The sequence below is a fragment of the Coregonus lavaretus genome, assembly GCF_964263955.1.
Source record: "Coregonus lavaretus genome assembly, contig: HAP1_SCAFFOLD_922, whole genome shotgun sequence".
Taxonomy (NCBI): Eukaryota; Metazoa; Chordata; class Actinopteri; order Salmoniformes; family Salmonidae; genus Coregonus; species Coregonus lavaretus.
Window position 1 is genome coordinate 60,001 of NW_028156249.1, and position 17,306 is coordinate 77,306.

At 44.6% G+C, this 17,306-nt stretch overlaps 1 protein-coding gene across 1 annotated transcript in view; it reads left to right on the forward strand.

The window, feature by feature from the left end:
• The window catches only part of LOC311126552 (contactin-associated protein 1-like), a gene marked incomplete at both ends in the record, with an annotated part of 20,453 nt that extends 3,682 nt beyond the window's left edge, over window positions 1-16,771 (forward strand). The window contains 23 exons of the mRNA XM_084200543.1: window positions 2,501-2,602; window positions 2,881-3,074; window positions 3,537-3,690; window positions 4,296-4,499; window positions 5,105-5,289; window positions 5,613-5,762; window positions 5,917-6,178; window positions 6,420-6,569; window positions 6,973-7,147; window positions 10,332-10,438; window positions 10,603-10,725; window positions 11,382-11,582; window positions 11,753-11,909; window positions 12,010-12,137; window positions 12,263-12,436; window positions 12,790-13,008; window positions 13,188-13,427; window positions 13,615-13,854; window positions 14,350-14,477; window positions 14,704-14,797; window positions 15,216-15,446; window positions 15,581-15,625; window positions 16,569-16,771. Coding sequence (XP_084056669.1) covers window positions 2,501-2,602; window positions 2,881-3,074; window positions 3,537-3,690; window positions 4,296-4,499; window positions 5,105-5,289; window positions 5,613-5,762; window positions 5,917-6,178; window positions 6,420-6,569; window positions 6,973-7,147; window positions 10,332-10,438; window positions 10,603-10,725; window positions 11,382-11,582; window positions 11,753-11,909; window positions 12,010-12,137; window positions 12,263-12,436; window positions 12,790-13,008; window positions 13,188-13,427; window positions 13,615-13,854; window positions 14,350-14,477; window positions 14,704-14,797; window positions 15,216-15,446; window positions 15,581-15,625; window positions 16,569-16,771 — 3,866 coding nt within the window. The remainder of the gene's footprint in view (window positions 1-2,500; window positions 2,603-2,880; window positions 3,075-3,536; window positions 3,691-4,295; window positions 4,500-5,104; window positions 5,290-5,612; window positions 5,763-5,916; window positions 6,179-6,419; window positions 6,570-6,972; window positions 7,148-10,331; window positions 10,439-10,602; window positions 10,726-11,381; window positions 11,583-11,752; window positions 11,910-12,009; window positions 12,138-12,262; window positions 12,437-12,789; window positions 13,009-13,187; window positions 13,428-13,614; window positions 13,855-14,349; window positions 14,478-14,703; window positions 14,798-15,215; window positions 15,447-15,580; window positions 15,626-16,568) is intronic.
• Window positions 16,772-17,306: the final 535 nt, after the last annotated feature.

Genomic DNA, 17,306 nt, shown 5'->3' on the forward strand with positions numbered 1-17,306 from the left:
GCCTGGGTTAACCTACAGTAGTCCTATTTGCTCTCTGCCTTGAGTGGCAAGGCCTGGGTTAACCTACAGTAGTCCTATTTGCTCTCTGCCTTGAGTGGCAAGGCCTGGGTTAACCTCCAGTAGTCCTATTTGCTCTCTGCCTTGAGTGGCAAGGCCTGGGTTAACCTACAGTAGTCCTATTTGCTCTCTGCCTTGAGTGGCAAGGCCTGGGTTAACCTCCAGTAGTCCTATTTGCTCTCTGCCTTGAGTGGCAAGGCCTGGGTTAACCTACAGTAGTCCTATTTGCTCTCTGCCTTGAGTGGCAAGGCCTGGGTTAACCTACCGTAGTCCTATTGGCTCTCTGCCTTTCTCTATGCCTTTAATACCTGTAGTTCTTCTCCACCCTCTACAACCCTCTATACTGCTCACCAGGGAAATTAACAAAAATCTATGTACCTTAAACTGGAAGTAAACTTGAACTTCTATTAGTGTAGGGTTATAGGCTTTGTTGTTGGAGTTAGCTGAAGAATCATTGACTTGACAAACAAACTATAGGCAGCAGAGTATTGTACTTCATGACGTACTGCAGTAACAGTGTGTTCTCAGTCTGTAATGTCTGCAGGAGAGGATCACGGGACATGGCCAGAAAGGTCACCCAGTCCAGACTCAGTTACCCAGACAGAGACACTATACTATAACACTCAAGGTCAAAGGCAGCACATTTCTCTGGCTCAGCTGATTTCTTTCCACCCGAATGGACTTGTCCTTGGATGACAGCGTTCACGGTCCCGTGACAGATTGAGCTGTTGTGACGGTGGGAAATGGAATGGAAGGTGTTTAGGCTCAGAGTGGGTGGCATAGTCTACTCCTGACTGTTATGACAAGGACCTCTCTGCCTGACCAGTTCAATGATGCTGTCTCACAGACTGTGTACAGAGAGAAGGTTTTATTCTTCAGCTGAGGTTATCCCCTTACAGTTTTTAATGTTTGAGCTCTTCCGCTCCGACGCTCCGACGCTCCATTTATTTTCTCCCTCTTCAAGAGCTGTTCTAAAAGAGTCTGCACCCTCACTCACCTCCCTCCATCCCTCCATCCCTTCCCTCCTCCCTCCCTCTGCAGCCTGAATACTAACTAGTCTCCCTTTTTCTCGACCTCTCTCTGTCGCTCCCTGTCTCCCTCCCTCATCAGTTTGAGCTCAGAGTATACTGTATTAATAGAAGCTACAATGGGGAAACTAGTTTTGTGTCATGGAGAGGATTACTCCAAGACATGACGGTGGGGGGCGGAGCATTGTTTTAGCCTCCCAGATCTGTTTTCTACTGTGAGATTTGTGTCTCTCTTTCTTTCCCCCCTTGTCGTTTTTTTCTCTCCATCTTCTCAGCCTGTTTGTCCATCTGTCTATTCCTTTCCTACCTATGTACATGACTCTGAGCTGGGAGGAGGAGTAACAGACATGTTATGACATTGCAGAAGATAAGGCAGTGTTTTCTAGCGACCATGGCGAGGACATAGTGGGTTTATCTGTGCCAATGACAAGATTAGGCAGAATTATAGTGATTCCTAATTGCTGAGGGTATTTATCGAGGATGGGGGACGGCGGATGAGACAGACGGTTGATGAGACGATGAGGGGACGCCTCTGATTTATTTTGCTGCTATCTGTCCACTAGGCACCCGTAGAATAACACCAGCTATCACCCTGAGAGACAGACAGGGCCTCAGTTAGTATCATTAACTGCATAGTATATCATGCAAAACAGATGCATATGATTACACACACACACACACACACACACACACACACACACACACACACACACACACACACTCGAACTCTTCATTTCCAAATGTGTTTGCAATGCTGAAAGCCCTCTGCATATTACATTTATTTCTTTAGCTCAATAAAAAGGGGACGGGTGGAGGTTCTCTTCTTGATAATGATCATTCATCTCACAGGCACAGTGGAAATAAAATACTTACTGGCTTCTGGTTTCATGCCTGACTCAATCCACCATTCATTACTGCTGAAATAAAGATATTAGCTAGGTCTATGTATCTTTATCTGGGAGGAGATCTTAGGACCGATGATTCGATTCATCACTACAGCTCCACCTGTTTTTAAGGAGCCATTTTATACTGTAGCATTACAGTTGACTGCACCATGCACTGTGCAAATGGAAGGTCATATTCTGGAAGGGTTATTACTGCACACCACAGAGAGGCCTAATTAGTCTGTGCTTTTATTTTCATGCCTCTGAATGTAATCAGACTTTTTGAATGTTCCTAGCTTGTGCCCAACTACAGTACAGATTATGCAGTGCCTAATTAGTTGCAATCCAAAGTCTGTCCCTTATCTGTGTGAGGAGAGGCTCCACTAGACATGTTGGGGTTTGATCAGCTGAAATCCCTTATGTTATCATGTGATTTGAACAGTTTTGGAGAATGATGTATTGTGTAGTCTGAGAATTACTGTAATCTCTGTGTTTAACCGCCTCTTCTCTCTCTCTCATCTTTTGTTCTAGATGAATGTGTTGATCCCTTGGTATCTTCGCTCTATGCCAACTCCTTCTTGGCCTCTTCCAGATATAACTTTTTGTACTCAGCCAACTTTGCCAAATTGTATGGTTAGTTTTCTTTTTCTTAACTACTTCATTGATGAATTTGTTGTTTTATGTAGACTATTTTGTGTTGTGTATGTGATTGGATGTTTTCTGTTGTGTATATCGCCTATTAACTACAGTATGTGTGTGTTCTGTGTGATGAGAACTGTGTGTGTGTGTGTGTGTATGCATGGCCAGTGTGTGAATATTGCCTATATCTATGTGTGTGTTTTGTGTGTAATGAAGTCAGAGTGTGAGTTCTGGTTGATGACGTGTGTGTGTGTGTTGCGTTCTTCCTCCAGGAAGCAGTGGCTGGTCCCCATCCCCCCGGGACAGACAGCCCTGGCTGCAGATCGACCTGAAGAGGAAGTACCGCATCCAGGCCATCGCCACTCAGGGCACCTTCAATTCCTATGACTGGGTCACCAAGTACACCCTTCTCTATGGAGACCGCCCCGACTCCTGGACACCCTACGTCATGAAAGGAGGAAACTCGGTAGGGGGGGGGGGGATAGTTTACTCAAATTATTTGTTATATGTTCTCAGCTTGAAAGTTGTCTATAGGCTAGGAGTGACTGGTCTGAAGATGATTGAATTAGGACATTTGAGTGAACTATCCATTTAGGTTGGGGACTGTCAGGTCAAAAAACAGTGATTCTAGTGTAATTCTTGGCACAGACTTCAAATCAATGTCTATTCCACGTTGTTTCAACATAATTTCATTGAAATAACGTGGAAACAACGTTGATTCAACCAGTGTGTGCCCAGTGGGTTGTTTGATTTCATGTTAATTTAAGAAATGTTCACCATTATTGCATTATCCCTCAGTGAGAGTGTCTGACAACACTAATCTGCTTTCATCTGTTCATCTGCAGTAATTTGGTGAGCCAGGCGACACTGCACTACAGTGACTGAATTACTCTTCTTCTCTCTCTCTCTCTCTCTCTGCTCTTCACAGACGATGCCTGGGAACTGGAACTACCACCAGGTGAAGAGGAATGTGTTCCACTACGCCTTCACAGCCAAACACATCCGCCTCCTGCCCCTGGGGTGGAACACAGAGAATGGAGGCAAGATCGGTGTCAGGCTGGAGGTGTTTGGCTGTGCTTACGGTAAGGACACCTTTCACCATCATTGTAACTATAATTTGCTGTAGGAGTCTTCTTCGAACTCTCAAGATAGCTAGCGTATATGAATGTCTGTCAAGAGAGACTACTGTAGGACATTCATCCCTATACTTCATTTTTATTTAACCTTTATTTAACTAGGCAAATCAGTTAAGAACAAATTCTTATTTACAATGACGGCCTACACCGGCCAAACCCGGACGACGCTGGGCCAACAGGGGGTCTGTAGTGACGCCTCAAGCACTGAGATGCAGTGCCTTAGACCGCTGCGCCACACCTATCCACCAACTGCTACTAACCTAATGAATCCCACTTGATGAAGCACCACTCCACCAGTAAATGCCAAATCAATACCACACTCAACAGTCATACAACTAACACAGTTAACAGTCAGTAACTAACCTCAACAGTCAATTGAGTCAACCCTCACAACTCAATGGCTCCAACGTCAAACAGTATCTATCAAACATATATCTACACCATTTCACAGGAACACTTTTGAGCCTCTTAACTATTTGAATCTTCATAGGACTACAAATGTGCCATTCAACCTCTAACATATAAACACTTTCCCCTTCTCTCTCGGCCAGATTCTTACGTGATGCAGATGAACGGGGACGACTCGGTAGCCTACATGTTTCCAGGGAAGAGGTTCCGAACCCTGCAGGACCATTTTGCCGTGAACTTTAAGACCCTGGAGCAGGACGGGCTGCTGCTACACAGTGAGGGAGTCCAGGGAGACGTCTTGACCCTGGAGCTGAAGAAAGGACGCCTCGTCCTCACCATCGGCCTAGGTAAGATGTGTGGGGTATGGCTGGGCAGAGACTCTAAACTGGTCAGAGTTCTCTATGCCATAGAGGGAGGACAGATAAGAAGCATTCTGACCAGTTGGTCTGTGAAGTATCAAATCAAAGGAAATTAAATCTGTTTATTGTCATATACACAAGATACGGGGTACAATGAAATGCCTAATGGCAAGGAACAGGAATATTAATGTTGTGGGGTGATTATACAATCTGATAGGCTGGGATATGGTTTAGGAATTTAGTTTCCTAGATTAGATTTAATTATCTTTACTGGATGAAAAACAGGGCGTGAATATCCCTGTCGATCCTCCATTACTGCTGAAATAGACACTAGGCTTCTGTATCTGTGAGGAGAACTCAGGTTGGTATAGCCATTACCTCAGCTCCACCTTCTCTAAAGGAAACATTTATAGAAAAATGTATATACACGTAACTGTAAGTCGCTTTGGAGAAAAGCGTCTGCTAAATGGCATATAGCTATAGCTAGAACTTGTTTTGCAGAGCGAGCTTGACTATTGGGTTAGTTTTACCCAGCAGTAATCCCATCATCCTTTCAAATTCTTATGTCATTCATTTCCGTTCTCCTATCATAGGAAGCAGTACGGTCAACCAGGTGGACGGTCGGACCACAATGACCGTTGGCAACATACTCGATGACCAGCACTGGCATTACGTCACCATCAAGCGCTTCGGTCGACAGGTCAATTTCACAGTGGACGCCCACACAGAGACAGCCATCTGCAATGGAGATTTCACCTACATAGACCTGGACACTCAGGTTGGTCATAGAACTAGACGCTAAGGTGTGTCTGGACATGTTTGTTGTTGTTGAACATTATAAGGTAGTGGGCCTGGAGAGTTTGGAGTCAGGCTTGTGACAGTGCTCCATAAGGACAGGAATGATGTGGTCATTGAAGGGGTCAATGGTCGTAGACAGAGATCAGCCTACTATTTACCTGGCGCCTGCTAGTCATTCAGGGTGTACTTGGTTGATAAACAGATGATCTAAACCTAAAAATAAATGTGTGGCCTTGAGTATAATATTCCATTCATCATAAGTGTCCATTTATCTAATGTATTCCTCTCCTGGTCCTCTCCTAGTTGTATGTGGGGGGAGTGATTGAGCCCAATGTACCCCACCTCCCAGAGGTTCCTAACTTCCGTGGCTGCCTGGAGAATGTCTTCATCAACGGGATCAACATCATCAACATGGCCCAGGACCAGGAGCCTGAGATACGCATCCCTCGGCAGGTGCAGCTTCTCATCATACTTCACCTCTGCATCGCGTACTCATTTACCTACACACACAATTTACCTGTGACCTACAGTGATGTTGCTAATCTTTCTTCATAGTTTGTTGTAAATACAATAATTATTTCCTCATACCTCATGTTCTTTTTCTCAGAAAAAGATGCACTACGCGTGCCGTGACATTCTGTGGAAACCCATGACCTTCGCCGGGCCCAACAACTACCTGCAGGTGCCTGGGTTCTTCAGGAAGCCTCGGATGTTTGTCAAGTTTAAGTTCCGTTCCTGGGACTACACAGGCCTGCTGATGTTCACACGCTTTGCTGACGACCTGGGAGCCTTGGAGCTGGGCCTGAGTGAGGGACAGGTCAATGTCACACTCTTTCAGCCAGGCAAGAAGAAACTACAGTTCGCAGCAGGTGAGCCAAAATGTGTAACTGAACTAACCCTGCCTCATTAATAAATTCTTACCATTCTACAAATTATAAATAATGTGCAGAACATTTGAGAGGGTAGAATATTTTTGGCAAATTAATACTGTATGATCTTGCAATGCCACAGAAAAAGGTATAAACAATAATTTTGATTCATACTGATTGCTGTTCGCTCATTCTTGGAATATAAAGCTGTTCTATGGTTTCTGTTTGTTCTTCTCTTCAGGTTACCGTTTGAATGATGGTTTCTGGCACACCGTAGACGTAGCAGCCAGGGACAACCTACTGTCCATCACCATAGATGAGGAGGAGGGATCTCCGCTAAAAATCACCAACCCTTTCACTGTTCGCACAGGGGACCGCTACTTCTTTGGAGGTGAGCTGTTCACCACACCTGTTCTGGCTCTTCACTTCACTGTTCCCAACATCAACATACATTACAACAGCAACCACTGGAGGTGAGCTGTTGACCAGACCTGGGCTGCGTCCCAAATGGCACCCAATTCCCGTTACAGTGCACAACTTTTGGTCTTATATTTTTAGTCATTTAGCAGACGCGCTTATCCAGAGCATTTAGGGTTACGTGCCTTGCTCAAGGGCACATCGGCATATTTTTCACCTAGTCAGCTCGGGGATTTGAACCAGCGAACATTCCGTTACTGGCCCAACGCTCTTAACCGCTAGGCTACCTACCTGTCACCATCTTGATGTTCTCACTATCAAAAGAACCGCCCAATAGGAACATATCTTCACACCTCCCTCTGTGCTTTGGTCCTCAGGGTGTCCGAAGACTAACAACACGATCAGGAAGTGTGAGACCAAGCTGAACCACTTCCACGGCTGCATGCAGCAGATCTTTATCGACAACGAGCCGGTGGACATCGACATCATCCTGCAGCGACGCTGGGGACGCTATGCTGAACTGTTGTTGGGCACCTGTGGCATCACTGACAGGTAGGGGGCATCACTGACAGATAGAGAGGAGGGAGGGGGGCATCACAGACATGTACAAAGGAGGAGGTTGGCAGAGGGGCAGGGGCACAGATTAAGATACTATGGTGAAATGGTTTGTTTGCAACAGGCTAAACAGTAGTAGCACAAAGGCAAAGGTTACATACAGTATCCATGATGAATCCATGGGTAAAGTGATTGGATGTATTCTAAACACTATACTCTGCCTTGTAATATCAGTGGAGTACAGAGATTGTGTTGGAATGTTCCATCCTGATTCCCGATGGACCAATGTGACAGACAGAGTCAAGGCTCATTGCTATAGGGATTAATCATTCTGAGGATGCCTCTCAGCCCCCATGGCAGACTGGTGACTTATAACACTCAGACACCTCCAGGAGATTGACTACCGGTTGATGACAGGGGCTATGCTCAGTTGAATGCACCTGCCTGGACAGGGAGGATTATTTACACCAGAGTAGGATCCATGTTATGGTAACATAGGTATATGATATAAAGTGTTTTGATGGTCACGCTTCCACATGAAGCCTCTCTCACTGCCAAACGTTTGCAAGATCAACATTTTGGAAAAATGTCAACGTAAGACCATCACATGTAACACTAAACTTCAGTCCAGTTTTCTACACTCACTCATATTGTCACGCCCTGGCTCTGGGGACTCTTAAATGTTGAGCCAGGGTGTGGATTTTCCTTGTTTAGTTTTCTCTGTTTTTCGTTCTAGTTCGTGTATTTCTATGTTGGCCAGGGTGGTTCCCAATCAGAGACAGCTGTAGCTCGTTGTCTCTGATTGGGGACCATATTTAGGCAGCCTGTTGGCATGTTATGTTGTGGGATCTTGTTCTGGAAGGTTTGTGGTCAACCCAGGACTTCACGTATCGTTTGTTTTGTTTCGTGTTGTGTACTGCAATAAAATAATGTACACGTATCACGCTGCGCCTTGGTCCGCTTCATCTAACGACGATGTTGACACATATCTCCTCCTCCACTTCTCCCCTCCTTTTATATTAAATAGATTTGGGAGGAGCGCCATTTTCTCTACAAAATCATGTGCAAAGACCATTGTGTACAAAACCATTGTGTACTAGTATGTCTTCTTATCACATGCTTATATCAGTATGTTACATATTCATCTACTTTATGGATTATGATACCTTCATGGTGCCTTCTCTGTTTCACAAGGGTATCAGCATGACAATGTATGTGCAGTCAACCTTGGTGGTTCGGAGTCTTCCTGGTGTTTCAGGGTGTTTTCACACATAGTTTTGAGCTATAGTTCGAATCAGAGTTCGATTATTTATTACATTGTATTTTTTTCATTTGGTCCTGTTGGTTTCACATTGCCAAATGTCAAACGAACTAAAATTCCTAACCAAAACCATGTGTCCATGCAAGCCATTTATTTATTGGACAAAAATGCTCACGTTAAATCCATCTATGATTATCATCAAGCATCACTTGTGTGCCCCAATCTTCATATTATTTTCGCTTTGGTCTTCCAACAACATGCGGGAGGAAACAGAGCAATAGCCGCTCTAACTATAACGTCAATAGCTATAATCAGAGTCCTATATCCACTGTATAGCCCCCGTCTCCCCTAGTCTGCATCGATTGCGCTCATAAATCCTCTGATCTAAAGTTATGATGCTGTGTGTATTTCATGAAACGCTCGCAGTCAAACAACCAATAATACTGCGAGACTCTGGTTATTTTCCTGTGTTTGGTCTGGACTGCGTTCTCACCTGCAGGAACCGCACCACGCTACGAATTGAATCAGACCAAGACCACCCTTTTTGAGCGAACCACGGTGCATTGTTTAGTGCGCTCCCGAGTGAGGATAGTGTTCACACCAGTCCAAACGATCCAAACTAAGTTGATAAACGCAACAGAGTTCAATTTGGTGTGAAAGCCCCCTAATGAGTTGTGCAGTATTATTTGTTATTTGACTGCGAGCATTTGATGAAATGCATACAGCATCATAACTTGATACAGTATCTCTGAAACATTCTGTGAGTAGGAGCGCATTTATGAGCGCATCCGATGAAGACTAGGGGAGACCGGGGCTATACCGGGGATATAGGGGACTGAATATAGGCTATTCATGTCACAGTTAGATCTGCTATTGCGCTGTTTCCTCCCGCATGTTCTTGGAAGACCAACGCTTAAGTAATATGAAGATTGGGGCACACAGGTGATGCTTGGTGATAATCATAGATGGATTTAACGTGAGCATTTTTGCCCAATAAACAAATGACTTGCATGGACACGTGGTTTTGTATAGGAATTTCTGTTCGTTTGATATTTGGCAATGTGAAACCAACCAGACCAAATGAAACAAATACAATGTAACAAATAATCGAACTCTGATTCGAACTATAGCTCAAAACTATGTGTGACCCTGAGAATCAATCTTGAGGGCCATATGTGTAAATTATATGAAAGGCCTATAAAGTAATTTGTCTGTTGATGCTAAGGGCTGAGGGGCTGCAGACAACGCCCACCCCAATCAGAGCGGACCACAGCCCTTACATTTTCCCTCATTGTCACGGATTCTGCCGAGGCTGCCCTTCCTCCTTGCTCGGGCAGGCTTCGGCGTTCGTCGTCACCGGAGTACTAGCTGCTGCCGATCTATGTTCTATGTTTCTATGATCTACCTGTTGTTGTCTGATTGTTTCACACCTGTTTCCCATCTTGTAATGACTCCGTCCCTATTTAACCCTGTGGCTCCCATTGTGCTCTGTGCGTGTTTGTTTATTGTTTCGTGTGTTGTTGGTGAGCGGGTTTGTTCCTCCCTGCCTGGAGGTTTACTTGTTTCTTTACGTGTTCAGTAAAGTTACGTTTTCATTTAGTTCTGTGTCCTGCGCCTGACTTCGTCTACCTCATTACACTGACATCGTGACACTTATACAGTAAATAAAGCCTGACAGAGGACTACAGAAAAATGAGAGTGATAGAGAGATATTGAGTGACCTAATCCTCTCTCAAACCTCTCTTGTCTTTTCATACTGTCTCTCACCCCCCAAAGAATGTTTTCTTGTTACTGTATAACAAGAAAACATTGTTATATGGTCTATGTCATGGAAAGAGCAGGTGTTCTTAATGTTTTGTGTACTCATTGTATATGCCCTGTTTTACTTTTACCCACACTCCTGCATGGTATTTTCTCTAGATGTACTCCAAACCCCTGTGAACACGAGGGCAGATGTATCCAGTCCTGGGATGACTTCATATGTCTGTGTGAGAACACAGGCTACAAAGGGGAGGTGTGCCATATGTGTGAGTATTGTCTGAGAGAGCCTACTGTTGTTTGCAAGTATTAATGTAACCTCACCAGTGTAACAACCAGTTTGTTGAGGCCTATATACTGCGGACCCATGTCATCATCAAAACTTTGCTGGTGTAGATTAAAACACTACTTCTGCCCCTCTCTTCCCCAACAGCTGTCTACAAAGAGTCTTGTGAGGCCTACAGACTCACTGGTAAATCCTGGTCAGGCAATTACACCATAGACCCTGATCTGAGCGGACCCTTGAAACCATTTGAGGTGTACTGCAAGATGAAATGTGAGTAACTGACTTTTCAAATGTATTTTCTACATTCATAAAATGTACTAGTATACAATTATATTATCTGACCAACATGACTCCATGGTGCATATCGAACAAAATGGTAGTCAGTGCTTACAGTACCTTTTACTCTTCCACAGCACAAGCAGAAATGGGGTGTTATTGAACATATTGAGGCAGACATTAAACAGTGTTCAGGTTGAGGTGAATGTTGACTATGTTCCATGAGGAATGAAAAGGCAACAGCAGCAGGGGAGACAGCAGGGCCATCTGATGGATGTTGATCATGTAATAATGAACTCCAACAAGGACAATGGAGAACCAGTTTGGGGCTAGATCAGTAATTGGTTGTGGGGCCAGAGTATTCTCCATCCAATCCTATCCAATTAACCAAAACCTATTCATGTAGGTTCTATGTAAATCCCTTAGATTAGTCAGGGTCTACTGCATTAGAGCTGTCTGTGATAATATCAGATCATTGGACACGGCACAACAACAAATTCCTCAGTAGTAGATGTGCTTTGACGTTGTTTCTCTAGTTTTCTCTCTCTTTCTGTCTGCCTGTCTGTAACTTAATCTCACTTTTTCACCTCACTTATACAATCATACATGTTTACCCTTAATGTTAACCACTTCCCTGTCTGTTGACACAGCTGACAAGGCATGGACGTTGGTGATGCATGACCGAATCGACGGCATCAAGGTGACCGGTAGCACGGTGGACCGTCCTTTCATAGGAGACGTCAACTACTGGAACGCCTCCTGGGACGAGGTCACAGCACTGGCCAACACCTCCATGTACTGTGAACAGTGGATCGACTACTCCTGCTACAAGTCACGCATCAACACGCCCAGTGAGTAGGAGTGGTTAGGGCCTATGGGCAATGGTAGGTATTGAAAGCACCAGAATCTGTAACTATTTGTGTGTGTGTGTGTGTATGTGTGTATATATATATATATCAGAACATTTCAATGATTAAATCATAATAATCATATTCCTTTGCTCTATTGTCATGTCATTCAGATGGGAGACCGTACAGTTTCTGGATTGGTCGAAATAACGAGAGTCACGAGTACTGGGGCGGGGCTTTCCCTGAGAGTGGGAAGTGTGGCTGTGCTATAAACCAGACCTGCACTGACGCCAGGTTTCACTGTAACTGTGACGCTGACTACCGCCAATGGTGAGAGAGAAAGGATTTGAATGACACTTTTCTATAACTTTTAGAAAAGTGTTTCCATAGATTGATATACATTACTGTACAAATGGAACCTGTTGTGCAGGTACTCGGACAAGGGCTATCTGATGTGGAAGGACCACCTCCCAGTGAGGAAGGTGGTGGTGGGGGATACCAACAGGACCGGGTCAGAGGCCCACTTCAGCCTCGGGCCCCTACGTTGCCATGGCGACCGTGAGTTGAAGAACTACCTTACCCAGATGGATTGATGAAGTAAAACCATTCTGTGGTATATAATTTGTCAAATGATTGTTTATCATGGTTCTGGTTTGGATCTCATGGCCTCTTTGTCCTCACAGGGAGCATCTGGAACACCATATCGTTCACCAAGCCCACTTACATCGAGTTCCCCACCTTCAGGCCAGGCAGCACCGTTGACATCTCCTTTCACTTTAAAACCTACCGCCCCCACGGAGTCTTCCTGGAGAACTCAGACGACTGGCTCCGTAACTTCATACGCATTGAGCTCAACAGTAAATTACCACCGATTACCTAGTGTGAATCATAAGAAATTACTCATTAAATAAAGTATAGGCATTTTATATATTTAGCAGACGCTTTTATACAAAGCGCCTTACAGTCATGCGTGTATACATTTTACATACGGGTGGCCCCAGTGGGAATCGAACCCACAACCTTTGGTGTGGTAAGCGCCATGCTCTACCGACTGATCCACATAGGACATAGGCATGAAACATAATTTCCGAATTACAATTTTCTAAATGTTTTGTTGCAATGAACACATTATCAATATTTTCCAGTATTTATTTTCCTTTATATATTTTCTCCCTCATTCTGTTTTGTCTCTTCTTCATCGTTCTCCCAGCCACCCAGAACCTCGTCTTCATATTCATGGTGGGAGACGGCATCCTCAATGTGACGCTACGGTCACCGGTGCCTCTAAACGACAATGAGTGGCACTTTGTCCAGGCAGAGCTCAACGTGAAGTTGGCCAGGATCAAGGTGGACTACCAGCCATGGGCTGTGAGACGCTTCCCTGGCCAGACCTTTGTCACCATGAAGTTCACCCACCCTCTCCTCGTGGGTACGTCACCTGGCTGTTGGGGCTGGGGAGGACGGGGTGGTGGTCGACAAGGATTTTTGGACTCCTCCTGGTTGATGTAGTCCTATGAGTTTCACCAGCATGTTTTTTTTTTATTCTTCTTAATACAAAATGCTAAATTTTGCAATGTGATGATTAACATAGTGTTCCAATGCACCCAGGCGCAGCCAATCGCACGCTGTGGCCGTTCCTGGGCTGTCTCCGAGGGTTACGAATGAACGGTGTAACCCTTGACTTGGAAGGGAAAGCGAATGAAGAACAGGGTATACGGCGGAACTGTACGGGCCAGTGTCTGAACGCGACCATACCGTGTCGAAACGCTGCCCAGTGTATCGAGGGCTACGCAGCCTACACCTGTGACTGCGGCAACACTGCCTTCGACGGATTCTACTGCCACAAAGGTGAGCTCTACACAGGTTGGGTTACCTCAGTTTTGCATGGAGCCCCAGAATCACTAAGACTGCCCTAAGCATGGTGGGTTACACTAACAAAAACCTAGATTTGTTTTGACAGTGTTGGCGATAACCACAAAGTTTCATAATAGAAATAGGCATTTAGCTCAACTTTGTCCTGTTTGTCCCCCCTTAGACATTGGGGCCTACTTTGAGATAGGTTCGTGGTTGCGCTACAACATCAGAAAGAAGCCTACGACCAATGAGGAGTGGTGGGCTAACTGGCTGGATCCCCACTACCACAACTTCAGCCTGGGCTACAACGACACCAGTGATGAGATAGAGTTCAGCTTCAGTACCTTCCAGACCCCGGCTGTACTACTCTACATCAGCTCATTTGTCCAGGACTACATGGCTGTCATCCTGAAGAAAGACGGTAGGAACGCTAGGCAGGGAGGAGCGCTTTAACATTATGGGTTATTATGGTTAAGATTCAAGGCAGAGAATGTTCGGATTGAACTGGCTTTTGAATGAAGATTTTACTGTAACTGATTGAAGTTGGAGTACTGTATGTTCCACAGGAGGCTGCTTAGGGGAGGACGACTCATAATAATGGCTGGAACGTAGCAAATGGAATGGCATCAAACACCTGGAAACCATGTGTTTGATGTATTTGATACCATTCCACTGATTCCGCTCCAGCCATTACCACGAGCCCGTCCTCCCCAATTAAGATGCCACCAACCTCCTGTGGTATGTTCTTTAGACATCCCATTTATTTGAGTAGAAACACAAAGCAAGATAGGACTTGGACAAAAGTACATCACTGTACTTTACAAGCCATAATCCTCACAATAGTTAATGGAAATATAATATTATAATGCCTTACATTATGAACTGTGGAATGTATTGTTGCACCATCCCTCCACAGGAACCTTAGACATGAGGTATAGGTTGGGGTTGATTACCCACAAGTACCAGCTGTCCTTCAGGAACCTGGCAGATGGATACCCCCACTATGTCAACATAACCAGACACAACAGAACCATCAGGACACAGGTACGCTGATGCTCCACCTGAATGTCTACACCTGTTAACACCACCTTCCTCCTTCACCACAGTTTAAAAGTAAATCACAAATCAGGATTGTCTGGTACCACATTACTTGGTTTTGTATGTTGTGTTCATATGTGCAGTTTCAGTCGTTCATTGATTTGTTCCTGTTGACATGTTTATGGTTGTGTGTGAATATCAATGTGTTTGTGTTGATGTGTGTAACTCCTAGGTGGACTACATGGAGCCGATAGTGGAGAAGATCACCCTAGTGGAAGATGGCAGGTTTGACTCACCCAAGAACATCTTCCTGGGGAGAGTGATGGGTAAGATTCAATTTCACCCCCTAGCTGAAACATTTCTGCTTTCATCTTGAGAATTGATTTGGTCACACTTTATTTGGATAGTCCGGATAATCCATCTGTAGGTGCTCTACAGATGGTCATACTATCAACGAACTCTGTTGATAAGCAACTGCTTGCTAAGGTTATGGTTACGGTTAGGGTTAGAATAATGGTTAGGGTAAGAGTTAGGGTTAAGTTTAGAGTTAGGATAAGGGTTAAGGTTAGGGTTAGTAGATAGTTGAAATGTTACTGATAGTCTGTAGAGCATCTACAGATGGACTATCCATATAAAGTGTTACCCATGGGAGTAAGGCATCAGTTGTCCCACTGTAAGTTTGGGAATTAGTTAAGGTGGATGTGCACATTGTAACTCCTCTGTCCCTCTCTCTAACCCCCTCAGAGGTGGGTGACATTGACTATGAGATCCAGAGGCATAACAGTCCTGGTCTGGTGGGCTGTATATCTGGGGTGAGGTACAACATCTACGCCCCTCTCAAGACCCTGTTCCGGCCCAACGAGACGGAACCGCCGGTCACCGTGCAGGGCTTCGTCTCCGAGTCTAACTGTGGGGCCTTCCGTCCTGTCCATGGATATGTCCCCTGGGAGGCGGACCCCTGGTTCACTTCTATAGGTGAGACTACATATCCCAGAAGCCATCAGTAGATCTACTTTACATGGGACTACATATCCCATCAGCCAACATGACCCAGTGATGATAGTGTAAATTCACCATAATAACATAATTTATGTATTTTTTCATTTCAGAATACATCTATATCCATGATGACCTAGGCCTGTTTTGGTTGACAGGTAAGTCTTTACTGCTTAAGATTCACAATAATGTGAATAATTATACTTTGATGATTTTTGTGAAATCTATTAGTGTAAGTGTTCATCCACCGTCTGCCATCTGTGAGTCCTGACCTTAGTTTACCTCAAGATTCAGATTAAGCCTCCTCTCACTCTCTCCCTCTCTCTCTTCCTCTCGCTATTTCACTGTCTCTCTCTCGCTCCCCTATTGACACAGATGGAGATAGTTGAAATTTTTATTTTCCTAAAATCCCCTAATCCTAAATTCTGAGGCCATCAGATTCCAGAATAGGCTTTACGCCCTCCTTCCCCAAGCTAGAAGAAAAAAATGACATGTACCAGAACAAATGCTGGAATGTAAGAAGGATATTTTCTCGTGTCTGTTGAATATGAGAGGCGAAGGAAGCCCAGAAATAGAAAGCAGCTCAGAGTCTGTAGTCTGTACTCTATCCCTGTCTGAGACCCTCACCGGATCAACTATATTTAGAGCTGCCCTCCCTCCACTATTCATCACAGATATATGCTTCAGCTTAATGTACTGGATAAATCTGATGTACAGAGGTGTTATGGTAACGCAGAACATCTGAGTTTGATTTCTGATGTCTGGGCCGGTCCTGCTGTCCCCTTGCCGACCTCGTCCGGTTATTGGACATAATTTGAGATGGATGGCTCCCTCATAACAATATGTGGCTGTATAAGAAATGATATCTCGTCTCTAAAGTGAAGTTAAGTGAGCAGTTCTCTTTTTGGCAGAGAACCAACTGAGTCATAATGATATTGATTGAAAGGGATATTTGTGTCATCCATCGAGACACAGGTATGTCTTTTCACGGTAACAATTCCAACGTGAGTCATAGAACCCTACTGTGATGAACAATGGATTTTCTGCTGTTTGCTAAATACAGTTTTTTTAACCACATCTTGACTGTGTTTCTCCCTCTAGTTGTTGTCATCGCGGCCGTGATATTGCTGTTCATAGGTCTGTACAGCATCTACATCTATCTGTACCGGTACAAGGGCAGCTACCACACCAACGAGCCCAAGAACTTCCTGGAGTCCCCTGGAGGCAGCAGCTCCAGACCCCTGACAGGGACCCTGGAGAAGAAGCGACTTCCAGAGATAGAGGAAGACTTTCGGAGTGACTAGCCTCAGGCTGGGGAACGGTGGGAGGGGAGGAGGAGGAGAGGGGGGGGGGGGGGGGGGGGTTGAAGTGGGAAGGTTTTGGGGCTTACAACAACCAGAATACCTGTTTATGTTTTATAATTCCTTCAACTTGACTTTTTTATTTACTTTTTTGTTTTGTTTTCCTTTCCCCAGGTATGTGTGATCTTAAAGTTTGGTGCTCGACGTAGTGTTGTTTTTCTGATGGGTTCATAGTTTTGCAGGGTTTGAAGTTCAAATCAAGCCTGTATTGCGTGAGTGACGACCGACTACGTCTCACACTGTATTGAATGGTTGACCAACTGAAGTGCCTCGACAGAGCAAAACGAGATCAGAAATAACCCCATGAGTTCATTCTGGATTTGAGACTTAAACTGATGGAATTAGATTTCAGATCACGTTGAATTGTGACATTTTTACATCTTAATATCCTCACATGCAGTAACATGTATTCAGCAGCCTCTTTTGGTTTTTAGGTCTGTTAATTGAGATCACTTGATAGATCAATGCCATCTACTGT